Below are 15,931 nucleotides of genomic sequence, written 5' to 3'. Positions count from 1 at the left end.
AATCGCTCTCAGGTGCCTTACATACATCAACTGTAATATAATCGCTCTCAGGTGCCTTACACACATCAATTGTAATATAATCGCTCTCAGGTGCCTTACATACATCAATTGTAATATAATCGCTCTCAGGTGCCTTACATACATCAATTGTAATATAATCGCTCTCAGGTGCTTTACATACATCAATTGTAATATAATCGCGTTCAGGTGCCTTACATACATCAACTGTAATATAATCGCTCTCAGGTGCCTTACATACATCAATTGTAATATAATCGCTCTCAAGTGCCTTACATACATCAACTGTAATATAATCGCTCTCAGGTGCCTTACATACATCAATTGTAATATAATCGCTCTCAGGTGCCTTACATACATCAATTGTAATATAATCGCTCTCAGGTGCCTTACATACATCAATTGTAATATAATCGCTCTCAGGTGCCTTACATACATCAACTGTAATATAATCGCTCTCAGGTGCCTTACATACATCAATTGTAATATAATCACGTTCAGGTGCCTTACATACATCAACTGTAATATAATCACGTTAAGGTGCCTTACATACATCAACTGTAATATAATCGCTCTCAGGTGCCTTACATACATCAACTGTAATATAATCGCTCTCAGGTGCCTTACATACATCAACTGTAATATAATCGCTCTCAGGTGCCTTACATACATCAACTGTAATATAATCGCTCTCAGGTGCCTTACATACATCAACTGTAATATAATCGCTCTCAGGTGCCTTACATACATCAACTGTAATATAATCACGTTCAGGTGCCTTACATACATCAACTGTAATATAATCGCTCTCAGGTGCCTTACATACATCAACTGTAATATAATCGCTCTCAGGTGCCTTACATACATCAATTGTAATATAATCGCTCTCAGGTGCCTTACATACATCAACTGTAATATAATCGCTCTCAGGTGCCTTACATACATCAATTGTAATATAATCGCGTTCAGGTGCCTTACATACATCAACTGTAATATAATCGCTCTCAGGTGCCTTACATACATCAATTGTAATATAATCACGTCCAGGTGCCTTACATACATCAATTGTAATATAATCACGTCCAGGTGCCTTACATACATCATTTGTAATATAATCACGTTCAGGTGCCTTACATACATCAACTGTAATATAATCGCTCTCAGGTGCCTTACATACATCAACTGTAATATAATCGCTCTCAGGTGCCTTACATACATCAATTGTAATATAATCGCTCTCAGGTGCCTTACATACATCAATTGTAATATAATCGCTCTCAAGTGCCTTACATACATCAATTGTAATATAATCGCTCTCAGGTGCCTTACATACATCAATTGTAATATAATCGCTCTCAGGTGCCTTACATACATCAACTGTAATATAATCGCTCTCAGGTGCCTTACATACATCAATTGTAATATAATCGCTCTCAGGTGCCTTACATACATCAATTGTAATATAATCGCTCTCAGGTGCCTTACATACATCAATTGTAATATAATCGCTCTCAGGTGCCTTACATACATCAATTGTAATATAATCGCTCTCAGGTGCCTTACATACATCAATTGTAATATAATCACGTTCAGGTGTCTTACATACATCAACTGTAATATAATCGCTCTCAGGTGCCTTACATACATCAATTGTAATATAATCACGTTCAGGTGCCTTACATACATCAATTGTAATATAATCGCTCTCAGGTGCCTTACATACATCAACTGTAATATAATCGCTCTCAGGTGCCTTACATACATCAATTGTAATATAATCGCTCTCAGGTGCCTTACATACATCAATTGTAATATAATCGCTCTCAGGTGCCTTACATACATCAACTGTAATATAATCGCTCTCAGGTGCCTTACATACATCAATTGTAATATAATCGCTCTCAGGTGCCTTACATACATCAATTGTAATATAATCGCGTTCACGTGCCTTACATACATCAATTGTAATATAATCGCTCTCAGGTGCCTTACATACATCAATTGTAATATAATCACTTTCAGGTGCCTTACATACATCAACTGTAATATAATCGCTCTCAGGTGCCTTACATACATCAATTGTAATATAATCACCTTCAGGTGCCTTACATGCATCAACTGTAATATAATCGCTCTCAGGTGCCTTACATACATCAACTGTAATATAATCGCTCTCAGGTGCCTTACATACATCAATTGTAATATAATCACGTTCAGGTGCCTTACATACATCAACTGTAATATAATCACGTTCAGGTGCCTTACATACATCAACTGTAATATAATCGCTCTCAGGTGCCTTACATACATCAACTGTAATATAATCGCTCTCAGGTGCCTTACATACATCAATTGTAATATAATCGCGTTCAGGTGCTTTACATACATCAATTGTAATATAATCGCTCTCAGGTGCCTTACATACATCAATTGTAATATAATCACGTCCAGGTGCCTTACATATACCAACTGTAATATAATCACGTTCAGGTGCCTTACATACATCAACTGTAATATAATCGCTCTCAGGTGCCTTACATACATCAATTGTAATATAATCGCGTTCAGGTGCCTTACATACATCAACTGTAATATAATCGCTCTCAGGTGCCTTACATACATCAATTGTAATATAATCGCGTTCAGGTGCCTTACATACATCAACTGTAATATAATCGCTCTCAGGTGCCTTACATACATCAATTGTAATATAATCGCGTTCAGGTGCTTTACATACATCAACTGTAATATAATCGCGTTCAGGTGCCTTACATACATCAATTGTAATGTAATCACGTCCAGGTGCCTTACATACATCAATTGTAATATAATCACGTCCAGGTTCCTTACGTACATCAACTGTAATGTCATTGAATGTTGTGGAATGTTTGCACTAGCGTTTATGTTAACATATTTCGTCATGAAACATGGCATGAACAGTTACGCCTGAGACAACAGTTCCCGTAAAGACGTCTTTACTTCAACAGGTGGAAGTCAACGCATGCCGCTGTTTCTGAAAGTGACCTGGGTTTTGCAGAACGTGAGCAACACCGGCAGTATACTGGTGACTATACTTTTCTGGGGATGTGTGCATTCACGTAAGTCTCTCATCTTTGATCACATCCTACAATATCTGACATACAGTTGTAAATACACATCGCTGGTATTTGAAAGCATCCTACAACATTTGACATACAGGTGTAAGTACACATCGCTGGTATTTGAAAGCATCCTACAACATTTGACAGACAGTTGTAAGTACACATCGCTGGTATTTGAAAGCATCCTACAACATTTGACATACAGTTGTAAGTACACATCGCTGGTATTTGAAAGCATCCTACAATATTTGACATACAGGTGTAAGTACATATCTCTGGTATTTGAAAGCGTCCTACAATATTTGACATACAGGTGTAAATACACATCGCTGGTATTTGAAAGGATCCTACAATATTTGACAGACAGTTGTAAGTACACATCGCTGGTATTTGAAAGCATCCTACAACATTTGACATACAGTTGTAAATACACATCGCTGGTATTTGAAAGCATCCTACAACATTTGACATACAGGTGTAAGTACACATCGCTGGTATTTGAAAGCATCCTACAACATTTGACATACAGTTGTAAGTACACATCGCTGGTATTTGAAAGCATCCTACAATATTTGACATACAGGTGTAAATACATATCTCTGGTATTTGAAAGCGTCCTACAATATTTGACATACAGGTGTAAATACACATCGCTGGTATTTGAAAGGATCCTACAATATTTGACAGACAGTTGTAAGTACACATCGCTGGTATTTGAAAGCATCCTACAACATTTGACATACAGTTGTAAGTACACATCGCTGGTATTTGAAAGCATCCTACAACATTTGACATACAGGTGTAAGTAGACATCGCTGGTATTTGAAAGCATCCTACAACATTTGACATACAGTTGTAAGTAGACATCGCTGGTATTTGAAAGCATCCTACAACATCTGACATACAGTTGTAAGTAGACATCGCTGGTATTTGAAAGCATCCTACAACATTTGACATACAGGTGTAAGTAGACATCGCTGGTATTTGAAAGCATCCTACAACATTTGACCTACAGTTGTAAGTACACATCGCTGGTATTTGAAAGCGTCCTACAACATCTGACATACAGGTGTAAGTACACATCGCTGGTATTTGAAAGCATCCTACAACATTTGACAGACAGTTGTAAGTACACATCGCTGGTATTTGAAAGCATCCTACAACATTTGACATACAGGTGTAAGTACACATCGCTGGTATTTGAAAGCATCCTACAATATCTGACATACAGGTGTAAGTAGACATCGCTGGTATTTGAAAGCATCCTACAACATTTGACATAGAGGTGTAGGTACACATCGCTGGTATTTGAAAGCATCCTACAACATTTGACATACAGGTGTAAGTACACATCGCTGGTATTTGAAAGCATCCTACAATATTTGACAGACAGTTGTAAGTACACATCGCTGGTATTTGAAAGCATCCTACAACATTTGACATACAGTTGTAAGTACACATCGCTGGTATTTGAAAGCATCCTACAACATTTGACAGACAGTTGTAAGTACACATCGCTGGTATTTGAAAGCATCCTACAACATTTGACATACAGGTGTAAGTACACATCGCTGGTATTTGAAAGCATCCTACAACATTTGACATACAGGTGTAAGTACACATCGCTGGTATTTGAAAGCATCCTACAATATTTGACATACAGGTGTAAATACATATCTCTGGTATTTGAAAGCGTCCTACAACATTTGACATACAGTTGTAAGTACACATCGCTGGTATTTGAAAGCATCCTACAATATTTGACATACAGGTGTAAATACATATCTCTGGTATTTGAAAGCGTCCTACGATATTTGACATACAGGTGTAAATACACATCGCTGGTATTTGAAAGGATCCTACAATATTTGACAGACAGTTGTAAGTACACATCGCTGGTATTTGAAAGCATCCTACAACATTTGACATACAGTTGTAAGTACACATCGCTGGTATTTGAAAGCATCCTACAACATTTGACATACAGGTGTAAGTAGACATCGCTGGTATTTGAAAGCATCCTACAACATTTGACATACAGTTGTAAGTAGACATCGCTGGTATTTGAAAGCATCCTACAACATCTGACATACAGTTGTAAGTAGACATCGCTGGTATTTGAAAGCATCCTACAACATTTGACATACAGGTGTAAGTAGACATCGCTGGTATTTGAAAGCATCCTACAACATTTGACCTACAGTTGTAAGTACACATCGCTGGTATTTGAAAGCGTCCTACAACATCTGACATACAGGTGTACGTACACATCGCTGGTATTTGAAAGCATCCTACAACATTTGACAGACAGTTGTAAGTACACATCGCTGGTATTTGAAAGCATCCTACAACATTTGACATACAGGTGTAAGTACACATCGCTGGTATTTGAAAGCATCCTACAATATCTGACATACAGGTGTAAGTAGACATCGCTGGTATTTGAAAGCATCCTACAACATTTGACATAGAGGTGTAGGTACACATCGCTGGTATTTGAAAGCATCCTACAACATTTGACATACAGGTGTAAGTACACATCGCTGGTATTTGAAAGCATCCTACAATATTTGACAGACAGTTGTAAGTACACATCGCTGGTATTTGAAAGCATCCTACAACATTTGACATACAGTTGTAAGTACACATCGCTGGTATTTGAAAGCATCCTACAACATTTGACATACAGGTGTAAGTACACATCGCTGGTATTTGAAAGCATCCTACAACATTTGACATACAGTTGTAAGTAGACATCGCTGGTATTTGAAAGCATCCTACAATATTTGACATACAGGTGTAAGTACACATCGCTGGTATTTGAAAGCATCCTACAACATTTGACAGACAGTTGTAAGTACACATTGCTACACAGTATCTTACCGCGGTTGGCAAATATTTGTAGGCACTGTGACCTTTCATGGAATAAAAGATTGACTTGACAGTCCAACACGGTTACCCAAATATCATGTACATGTAATAGCTCTGCATTCACGCTGAAGACCCGGGAATATCGCTAAGTGCGGCGTAAAACCGTACTCACTCACTACATATAATTATGCAGTTGTTCATAACACCAGATGTTAAATCAAAAGGTTGAACCTCATTTCAAATCATTGAACATACTTTTTTTAATCATTGAAGTGTCCCAGTAATGCTGACTTTTTATATCACGTGGCAAGGTATTTAATGAAGATAAATATATATAGTTAAATACAAACAATGCCTTTTCCCCGTTTTTCACTTTTATCTTCAGCGAGATTGTAGAACTTGCCGTATGACGTCATTGCATATACATTATGATGTCACAAGGGACAAAGGTCTAAAGTGACGAGGTCAAAGCTTACAATGGGATAACATTGGTTTAAACGTATCTATAAAGTAGTGTTCTTTTAAAATTCGGCGTAGTTTGTAAGAATTTTGAATTTAATGACACAGAAATATTGTGAATTTAATATCGTTTCCTTTGTCACAGACATCTAGCTGCTCTCTCAGTGGGATACATCCGGTTTCAGGACACGATATTTGTTGTTTATGGACACGAACCCGGCCTCTCAGATTTTCTGATTGACCTATAGTAGGATATAATACATTATGTTTCTTAAAAGTAAATTTTGCTTTAGTTAGGATCTTTTTAAGATTTTGTCTTTTGCTGCTTATTATTTTTCTAGATTTCACCATTGATTTCAGTTTTTCTTCTTGTTCTGAGATGCACATGTTTGTTTTAATGTTATGAAAGACATTTGGGTTCAACGGATTATAAGTTGATACAGAAGCAACTACGTTTTCCGCATTAGTCTGTTTTATCGGTCCTGTCAAAAGATCTTCTCTAATAAGCTGTAATGCTTTATCGAGCCTGTCTTCAACATGAGATTTTGGATAATCCCGTAATAGTAAAAATAAATAACTTCATTCAGTCTTTGATTGCGGGTGTCCTAGTTTGAAACTATTGTACATATTCTTCGTGGCAGGTTATATAAGGAAGATTTCTTTTTGTATGGCTCGGATAACAATATTTAAAGTGTAAATATTGTTTCGTATCTGTAGGTTTGTAGAAGATATCTGTCCTATTTCTGCCCCGATTTGATGACCACTGTGTCCAGGAAGCTGTTTTACTTTTATCTGCCTCCACAGTGAAAACAAGATTTTCATCCATTCTATTCAAAAGTTAGTAAAATGTATTTAGTTTCTCCTCAGAAAATGGCCACACAATGAAGCAGTTGTATAGAAATCTTGTCCAATTATCCATGAAATAAAGGGTAACATCCTCTTTAAGAATTTGACTGATTTTATGTTTGAGGTTTCGTTCCAGACACCCTAATACAAGCGTCGCATAAGTCGGCGCCATTGTAGTTCCCATGGCTCTTCTTTTAATCTGTTCATATCATTTTTCGTCAAAAAAGAAAATATTGATTTTTAAGATGTATTCAACGCTTTCCCAAATAAGTGATTTTGAAATTGTCTCTGGTATGAGTTCACTACAAGGGTTTAACCAATATTCCACCGCTTCAATTCCTAGGCTATGTGGGATATTTGAATACAATTTAATTACATCAAAAGTTACATTTTTGCTTCTTTCATAAACGTTGGGTGGTAAAGAGGAAAGATTCTCTCTATATATATACATATATGTATATCTGTTGCAGCGGGAAAGCCCGTGTCTCATGTTGATTTCATCACCCACACTGGCAACACGACGTACGTCATCGTCAACCTCTGCATCACAGCATCCCCGATCAGGTTCCTCCATTTCTTCCAACCCCTCATCGTGGCGGCCACTTACACCATCTTCTCCGCCATATATCAGACTGCAGGCGGAACTAACGGTCTGGGAGCCCACGCTATATACCATGGACTTGACTGGGCAACGGATCCGGGGAGTACAGCACTGTTTTATTGTATATTCACCTTTATAGCGGTTCCAGCCATGCAATTCGTGACTGTGTTGATCGCAATGGGAAGAGGGACGCTGTTTGATGTTTGTATGGGAAGGTTTAGGTATGGAGGTTTGGGTGGATAAGTGTACACGCATTATGATTCTCCTGGAGCAGGAACATTAGTCTAGTTGGGGTTTCCATTACTGTTAATTTTCACTGATGGTTTCAAGTTGAATGTTTACATGGAACTATTCGTGGACTAAAGCCCCGTGATAGAACTCAAATATGACGCTGAAGTATTTTATGTAATTTTTCTACCTACAAAGTCTTTCATAGTCTCTCTCTCTCTCTCTCTCTCTCTCGTCTCTCTCTTTCTCTCCCTCTCTCTCTCTCTCTCTGTGTGTGTGTGTGTGTGTGTGTGATAATTATCCATTATGTTGTAATAAATATCTGTTCCATGTGTTTGTTTGTTATTTTTTCCTAGGTTGGGATTACTGTTATCTGTAAACTCAAACCTCTTCAAATCATTTAACCTGAGACTATAAGCGACTAATTATTCGGCATTGCACGGTAAATATTGATGTAAAATATATGTTTTGAGTTCTGCTTGAGACAGAGAGTTTCTTAATCCAAGGATTAATCTTGATGAAATGCCTACGTAAATAATGATTCTTAAGATGTATGTAAACATGAAACACAACCCGGGCTATGTAGCCAGGTCGTAGCAATGGTGCCAGTCATTACCAGATGTTCAGAGGATTTTAGTTAAATCAAGGTGTAGCTGGGAGGAATAAGGTGGGTTCAACACACAATGCCCCCATGATCACACGTAATGTCCCCACGATCACACACAATGCCCCCAGGTTCCCAGGCAACGTGCAGGTGTCTGAAAATGTGTCTGTGTTTGTCTGTTATTCTGTGTTTGCATGTATGTGCGTACATATGTGTTTTGTTTGTTTGTTTGTATGCCGGCCAGCCCAACTGTGTGTAGATGGAGGTGGGTTGGCGTTACCAATTTATCTCCGATACTAGCAAAGCGGTGATGATCCGGGTTAGGCTTGATTTTCAGCAACCCCTGTTTGTCGTAAGAGGCGACTGTAGGGATCGGGTGGTCAGGCACGCTGACATAATTGACACATGTCATCGTATCCCATCTGTGCAGATCAATGCCCAGACTGTTAATCACTGCATTGTCTAGTCCAGACTCGATTACTTACAGACTGTCGTCACAGAGTTAGAATATTGCTGAGTGCGGCGTAAAACAAGAAACTAACCAAACCAAGCCCATTCAAACAACACATACATACATGCACACACATACACACACACACACACACACACACACACACACACACACACACACACACACACACACTAACACTAACACTAACACACACTAACACTAACACACACTAACACTAACACACACACTAACACACACACACTAACACACATGCATGCTTTTCATGTTAAAGTTCTGTCATGGTACAAGCGACTGAGGGGTATAACAAGGTGAAATGAAGTATTATCATTGCTTTCTTATCGTCGCATCAATAAGTGGACCGTGCTGAAATTGAACTCTTTTGGACATGCCGAGGCGTAGGCGTTCTGAAACTACCAGATGGCAGATTATTGGCATGCATGAAGCTGGTTTGTCCTGTCTCATCATTGGGTCCAGACTGAACATCAATCACACTGTCATTAGTTCCCTTGTAAGGAAACATGCGGTCACTGGTTACGTCAAGGATCGTCCACGATCAGGAAGGCCGAGATGACCGTGCCCTAGTTCGTCTAGTGAGACGCAAGACATTACCAGTGCCAAAGATCTCAAAGAACAATGGAGAGTGGATTTTTTTCTCTCAACCAGCACCATCCGAAAGAGGCTCGGGTCCGCTGGACTCCGTGCACGTCGTCCAATTAGACGTCCCTCTGCTCACTGATAGACACAAGACTCAACGTTTGTCGTGGTGTAATCAACGGCAAAATCACGATCTGAGGACATGGCGCAGGATCCACTGGTCCGATGAAAGTCGTTTTCTTCTTCGTGTTACTGATGGCCGTTGGCGAGTTTGGAGAAGGAGTAATGAGGCTTATCAACAGCGGATGATTCATGCAGCTGAACCCTTTGTCGATGAATGTGTAATGGTGTAGGGTGTATCTCCTATGACTGTAAGGTGAATCTCATTACCATTCATGAGACGCTCAATGGTCAGAGATACCCACAGGAAGTACTGGAAGCTGCTGTTGTCCCGCATTTTGATAACCACCCCCTCGCCAGTCGGTCAGTATTTATTGACGATAATGCTAGGCCTCATCGTTCCAGAGCTGTTATCGCATACTTGCAGAACGCAGTTGACAGATTACCTTGGCTTGCGACAAGCCTTGACCTTGCACAGAGGCGACAGGTGCTTTGACAGTCTGCCTGCACAGGTCATCGTGATACTTCAGCTGAGCTGGGTGAACCATTCCACTCTGAACATAGTACTACAAACGCATCAGGCAGACGCTTTATTCGGATCATCGGGTTCACAAGAGTCACATCATGGGCGGCTAATCGTGATATTTTTCGTGTCCGTTCCAAACACATTAGAGGCAACACATTGGTACGAACGATAATCGAATGACGTCACAACGGGTATAGTGTAAGATGGAGCTTTGTTTCCATTCCCCATCCATGTGATGTCTGGCGGGGGTATGCCGCTGGAGCTACAGTTGAGTGTCGCTGCGGCACCGTATGGTACAACCAGTTTCTCACTGTCTGGTCCAAATATTGACGGCTTCTTGAGGCACTCGCACCCACCCTTAAGCTTGTCAGCGTCACCGCCCCTCACTCCCATGTTTCCGGTTTCCCCTTTAAGTCCAGCCACGCCCGGGTCCCCATCAACTCCTCTCGGTCCCACCTCACCTTTAGAACCTGCCTGAGCTGTGATTCCTTGTGCACCTCTCTGCCCTGCGTCTCCTCTCACCCCTGGGCTTCCAGGCTCCCCCTTCTGTCCCCTCGCTCCCTGCAAGCCTGGGTCGCCCTTCTCCCCTGGAAGCCCCGTAGCCCCGGGAGTTCCTGTAGGACCTGTTGTCCCAGCAGCGCCTACTTCCCCTGGTGGACCCGAGGTACCCTTATCTCCCTCTGGACCTTGGTACCCTTCGCCCCACTTCAGTCCGACCACGCCCTTGACCCCTCTGGTTCCCCGATGACCAGGTTTGCCCGTCGCCCCCTTCTCACCTTGCTTGCAGACCTTGGTGGTGTTCTTGCAGTGTCGCTCAATTACACGTTCTTCCGTCTGTAGGAGACTCAGAAAAACATCCTCCAGACCTGATCGTCTGCTGCGGGCGAGTGACTCAGACACATCTCGCTTCACACCAGAAGACAGCTCAAACATGAGACTAACACCATGCTCACCGTCGTGCAGTAGGAATTCAAGGTCACTTTCAAGATCTGAATCTTGAAGCTGGAGGCTGTTCATGTTGCTGTACTGCAGGAAAGACACCACAACGAGGGCGATGGTGTTGAGGACAACAAAGATGGTCAGAAATATCACAGACTTTCCAACACTGTCAGACGCCATTGTTTCGCAAGAATAAAGTCTTATCAAAGCTGACCAGACGGCACTTCTCGCAGTACTGGCGTTATCTGGGACCGCCACGACTGTCATCTGGCAGATGTGTTGTTTCAACATTCTGATAAAAACACAAAATTATACTTAAGGGCGTAAGTATTACAAGCAGACAAGGGTCCACTGCAGTGTTTGATATAGCACCCCAGTTTAACACAGACAGCGACATTCAGGGCAAGCTGCTGGGGAAGTAAGAAGGCATCACATATGGCACCAAAAGGGATGCTAGAAATAAAGTGGAAGTCGTTTGTTTGAAGTATTCTCACTATCAACATCAGTGTTTGGTTAGACGTATCAAACATTCCTAGCGCCTGGCCTTCTGCTCCATACCTCTCACACAAAAGTAACGATCGGTTGGTCTTGACGTCATCGTTGTTTCCGCTTTCTGCTGGTTCATGGGGTCGGTGAATGGTCTTCTTTCGTCCGTTCTCTGTACTATATCTTTTCTGCAAAGGACTAAAACGCAAGGTGCAAATATCTGACAAACTGACCTTGGTATCTTTACACCTGCTCATAAGTTTAGCACCAACAACTTCAACATTAAAAGTTGACCCCAAAATACAACATTGAGGAAATCCGGTAAACATAGTTGCAACACGAGGTGATGCTATAAAGATGTAACATTCAAAAACACATGGGCATGTTATGAAAGTGGCATGTGACAGCCCATCACACATGATAACCCCACCGCATGAAAACATCAAAGTTGCCAGGTGTCGTCTCATTACAATCTGAAAACGACTTTTGTCCACTGTCTAACTATTGAACACGTGCTGTCTCACGGTATTTTTCGCCTTAACATAAACCAGATGAATTCAGGATAATGATGTCATAAAAGTTGCCAGCGTTCCAAGGTTTATTCAGATGCAGAGTGACTTTAATAATCATTTCAATTCAAATCAATATATGAAGATATGAGAACAATCATGCAATATTACAATTGGCTTGAACATGTAATATTCATCTTCATAACTATCAAGCTTAGAAGAACACCAGCGTTTTAAACATTAGATAAATATTGTATTTCAATTCAGTTATATATATTTAAATATACATATGTATATGAACACATGATAAGGTACATTATTACAAATAAATGATATGAACATTTGTACTCATATACATAACATTATACTTATCAAAACATCAACGTAAGTTGGACAATATACGTTTGTGTAATACCTTGCTGGAACAAGTTTTAAAGTTTACAGAATGGCACATGCAATACACAAACATACGCTAACACATTAGATTTCTATTGGTAACCTCAACTTAAAACAATGCAACATTAACTATTATACGTATTGTTGATGTTTTACGGTGGTGCCTTCACTCATTTTAATACAAGCGCTATACAACATACATAATAGTTTTACATACGTGTAAGTGTACACAGGTTTCAAACCTTCCCAAACATTTTAATAATTTCACAATATATTGAACGATAACTAAACCAATGAACGTAAGTCTATTAGCCGAACATCTGAAATAATTTATATGATTTGAAGTTACCGACATCTAAAACAGTAATCACAAAACACTTTCAACATGTAACGAACATAGAAACAACAATGAGAGTCAAACTGCATCTCCTTATACATCAGACAAACGCGTAGCAGTTGTAAATTGTTGCCACCATTATCCCTTTTTTATTTCGCGGTTTGTTCCTGGTTGACAAAATATTCTCATAAATTGCCTAATGCATGTCCGCCTGTAACCGGACGGTGGTAATAAAAACACAAAGGCTACCGTTTCGTTTAGCCACAAGCATTTCAGATTGACCGCCGATTTGTTTGAGGGATTATCATTAAGTGGTCAGCTTGTCAAACGGGAAGTAACATACATCCGGTAACTCCAGTGCAAACAGTCATCTATTGTCTACAGTATGTCTATGTCTGGTGGCAGAGAGCACATGTTGGTTGCTAAAAGTAGTTGATGGGAGAGCCTGGATACGACATTAGGTATTCAGACAATTGATAAGAGAGCACAGGGTGGTTAATGGGAGAGCCTGGATACGACATTAGGTATTCAGACAATTGATAAGAGAGCACAGGGTGGTTAATGGGAGAGCCTGGATACGACATTAGGTATTCAGACAATTGATAAGAGAGCACAGGGTGGTTAATGGGAGAGCCTGGATACGACATTAGGTATTCAGACAATTGATAAGAGAGCAGAGGGTGGTTAACGGGAGAGCCTGGATACGACATTAGGTATTCAGACAATTGATAAGAGAGCACAGGGTGGTTAACGGGAGAGCCTGGATACGACATTAGGTATTCAGACAATTGATAAGAGAGCACAGGGTGGTTAATGGGAGAGCCTGGATACGACATTAGGTATTCAGACAATTGATAAGAGAGCACAGGGTGGTTAATGGGAGAGCCTGGATACGACATTAGGTATTCAGACAATTGATAAGAGAGCACAGGGTGGTTAATGGGAGAGCCTGGATACGACATTAGGTATTCAGACAATTGATAAGAGAGCATAGGGTGGTTAACGGGAGAGCCTGGATACGACATTAGGTATTCAGACAATTGATAAGAGAGCACAGGGTGGTTAACGGGAGAGCCTGGATACGACATTAGGTATTCAGACAATTGATAAGAGAGCACAGGGTGGTTAATGGGAGAGCCTGTATACGACATTAGGTATTCAGACAATTGATAAGAGAGCACAGGGTGGTTAATGGGAGAGCCTGGATACGACATTAGGTATTCAGACAATTGATAAGAGAGCACAGGGTGGTTAATGGGAGAGCCTGGACATGGCATGCACGACCACCCGCCTCCCATAAACACAACGTCCAGGCAGTAATTCCATTTGTATAATGTGATGGTCTGGGGCTGTTGTTCTTACAGTTGTAAGCTTGATCTTACCCAAGTCAAAGGCACCCTCAATGGACAAAGCTACCAAAATTAGCTCCCTGGGGGAAAAGTCGTGCCTCGTTTTGACAATCTCGCACTTGCAGGTCGCCCCATATTCATGAATGATAATGCCTGACCTCACAAATACCACACAGTAAGAGATTATCTTAAAGGTCACATGCAACCAAAAATCAAACATAATTAAAACACATTTCACACTTATTCATGACATATAATATACATTGTTGCTTTTTAAAAACCAAATACACAAAATTATAATCGCGATTCAAAAGTGCAATATTTTGTACTTGGGCTTACTTCCCCCCGAAACGAAGCCCTCGGGAGACCGAATCCAGTCATAGCGGGTGGATGTGCACTGAAGTGTAACAACGGCTTCTGATTGGCTGTTTCATTTGCTGATATGCTGAGGGTTCATTGTGTGTACAGAAAGATGATCTGTTTGATGGGTGGGCATTTTAGAAGTATACCCAGTCACAAGAAAGTAAGATTCTTTATGGATAACATCTTCTTTTGTGTACTTCATGCGTCGTTTCAGTATGGATCCATATACTGTTGTCAAACAAAATCATACACACTAAAATAAGTCGTTATTCATGAAGAATGTATAGGGCCTATAGAGATGTTGGGTTTTGAAAATATATGTTCTCTGAATTTGCGCTCGATCCAATCAAAAATCATGTCAGTAGAGATGGTAAACTACTGCGTGGCTGGAATCTGTCATTCGTCCAAGTACAAAGCAGGACTTGAAACTGACAAGAGTTTGCACCAGTTTCCGTCAGATCCAGTCATCCGAAAAAAGTGAATGAAGTTGTTTGCAACCCACAGTCATAAAAACATGTCATGTGTATCACACGTGCCTAATTACATAATGTGGCAGAGACGGGACTCGGGTGCACGAGTCATAAATCAATTTATTTTCTTTATGTCGTATAGTCTGATAGGTGTTAAGTTCAAATTGCACGTGGTCAATGATTGAAGCTGTGTACTGCATCTTGTCTTTAGCAGACAGGCTGGCAGACATATAGGTGTGAATAAACCAGACACTGAGCTTTCTGTGTGACAGAGACAGGTTACCACAATCAACAAGTTGTTTTACATAACGAGTAGATTATTTATTTGTTTGTGTACACAACTAAGATTAGACTACTGCTCATGACCTCAGACGCTGGGCATGCATACTGTTTCAAGCTCCGCAAACCTATTCACTGCGCATGCGTTATGGACGCAGCGCAGCACAGCTGTTGAAACCAGTTTTTCCCCCCAGCGCTGGGGGGGAATTGAGTGAAACGTTTGAACTCCGATTTCGCGGGCTTTTTTTACATCGCGTTTTTTTAACTTTATAGGTTGAATTGGCATTTTTATGATTTGTTTCGGTAAGCACATACCGAAAGGTGCCAGAATCTGCAAAGTTGTGTTTTACGTTGCATGTGACC

At 40.4% G+C, this 15,931-nt stretch overlaps 2 protein-coding genes across 2 annotated transcripts in view; one reads left to right on the top strand and one right to left on the bottom strand.

The window, feature by feature from the left end:
* LOC137296675 (protein rolling stone-like) overlaps positions 1 to 8,454 on the top strand; it is an 83,205-nt gene extending 74,751 nt beyond the window's left edge. Inside the window, exons 4-5 of the mRNA XM_067828495.1 lie at positions 3,006 to 3,116; positions 7,766 to 8,454. Coding sequence (XP_067684596.1) covers positions 3,006 to 3,116; positions 7,766 to 8,139 — 485 coding nt within the window. The 3' untranslated portion in view covers positions 8,140 to 8,454. The remainder of the gene's footprint in view (positions 1 to 3,005; positions 3,117 to 7,765) is intronic.
* A 2,035-nt stretch (positions 8,455 to 10,489) lies between these two features.
* Positions 10,490 to 11,575, bottom strand: LOC137296658 (collagen alpha-1(II) chain-like). The gene has a single exon (XM_067828477.1). It carries the CDS (start codon positions 11,557 to 11,559, stop codon positions 10,537 to 10,539), a length of 1,023 nt encoding a protein of 340 aa, XP_067684578.1. The 5' UTR covers positions 11,560 to 11,575; the 3' UTR covers positions 10,490 to 10,536.
* Between the last annotated feature and the right edge of the window lie 4,356 nt (positions 11,576 to 15,931).

The sequence above is a fragment of the Haliotis asinina genome, chromosome 9, assembly GCF_037392515.1.
Source record: "Haliotis asinina isolate JCU_RB_2024 chromosome 9, JCU_Hal_asi_v2, whole genome shotgun sequence".
NCBI lineage: Eukaryota > Metazoa > Mollusca > Gastropoda > Lepetellida > Haliotidae > Haliotis > Haliotis asinina.
This window is presented reverse-complemented; position numbering and strand designations above follow the sequence as displayed.

Excerpts from the sequence above, each read along its gene's own strand:
- LOC137296658 (XM_067828477.1), bottom strand. The coding sequence starts at position 11,559 with ATGGCGTCTGACAGTGTTGGAAAGTCTGTGATATTTCTGACCATCTTT.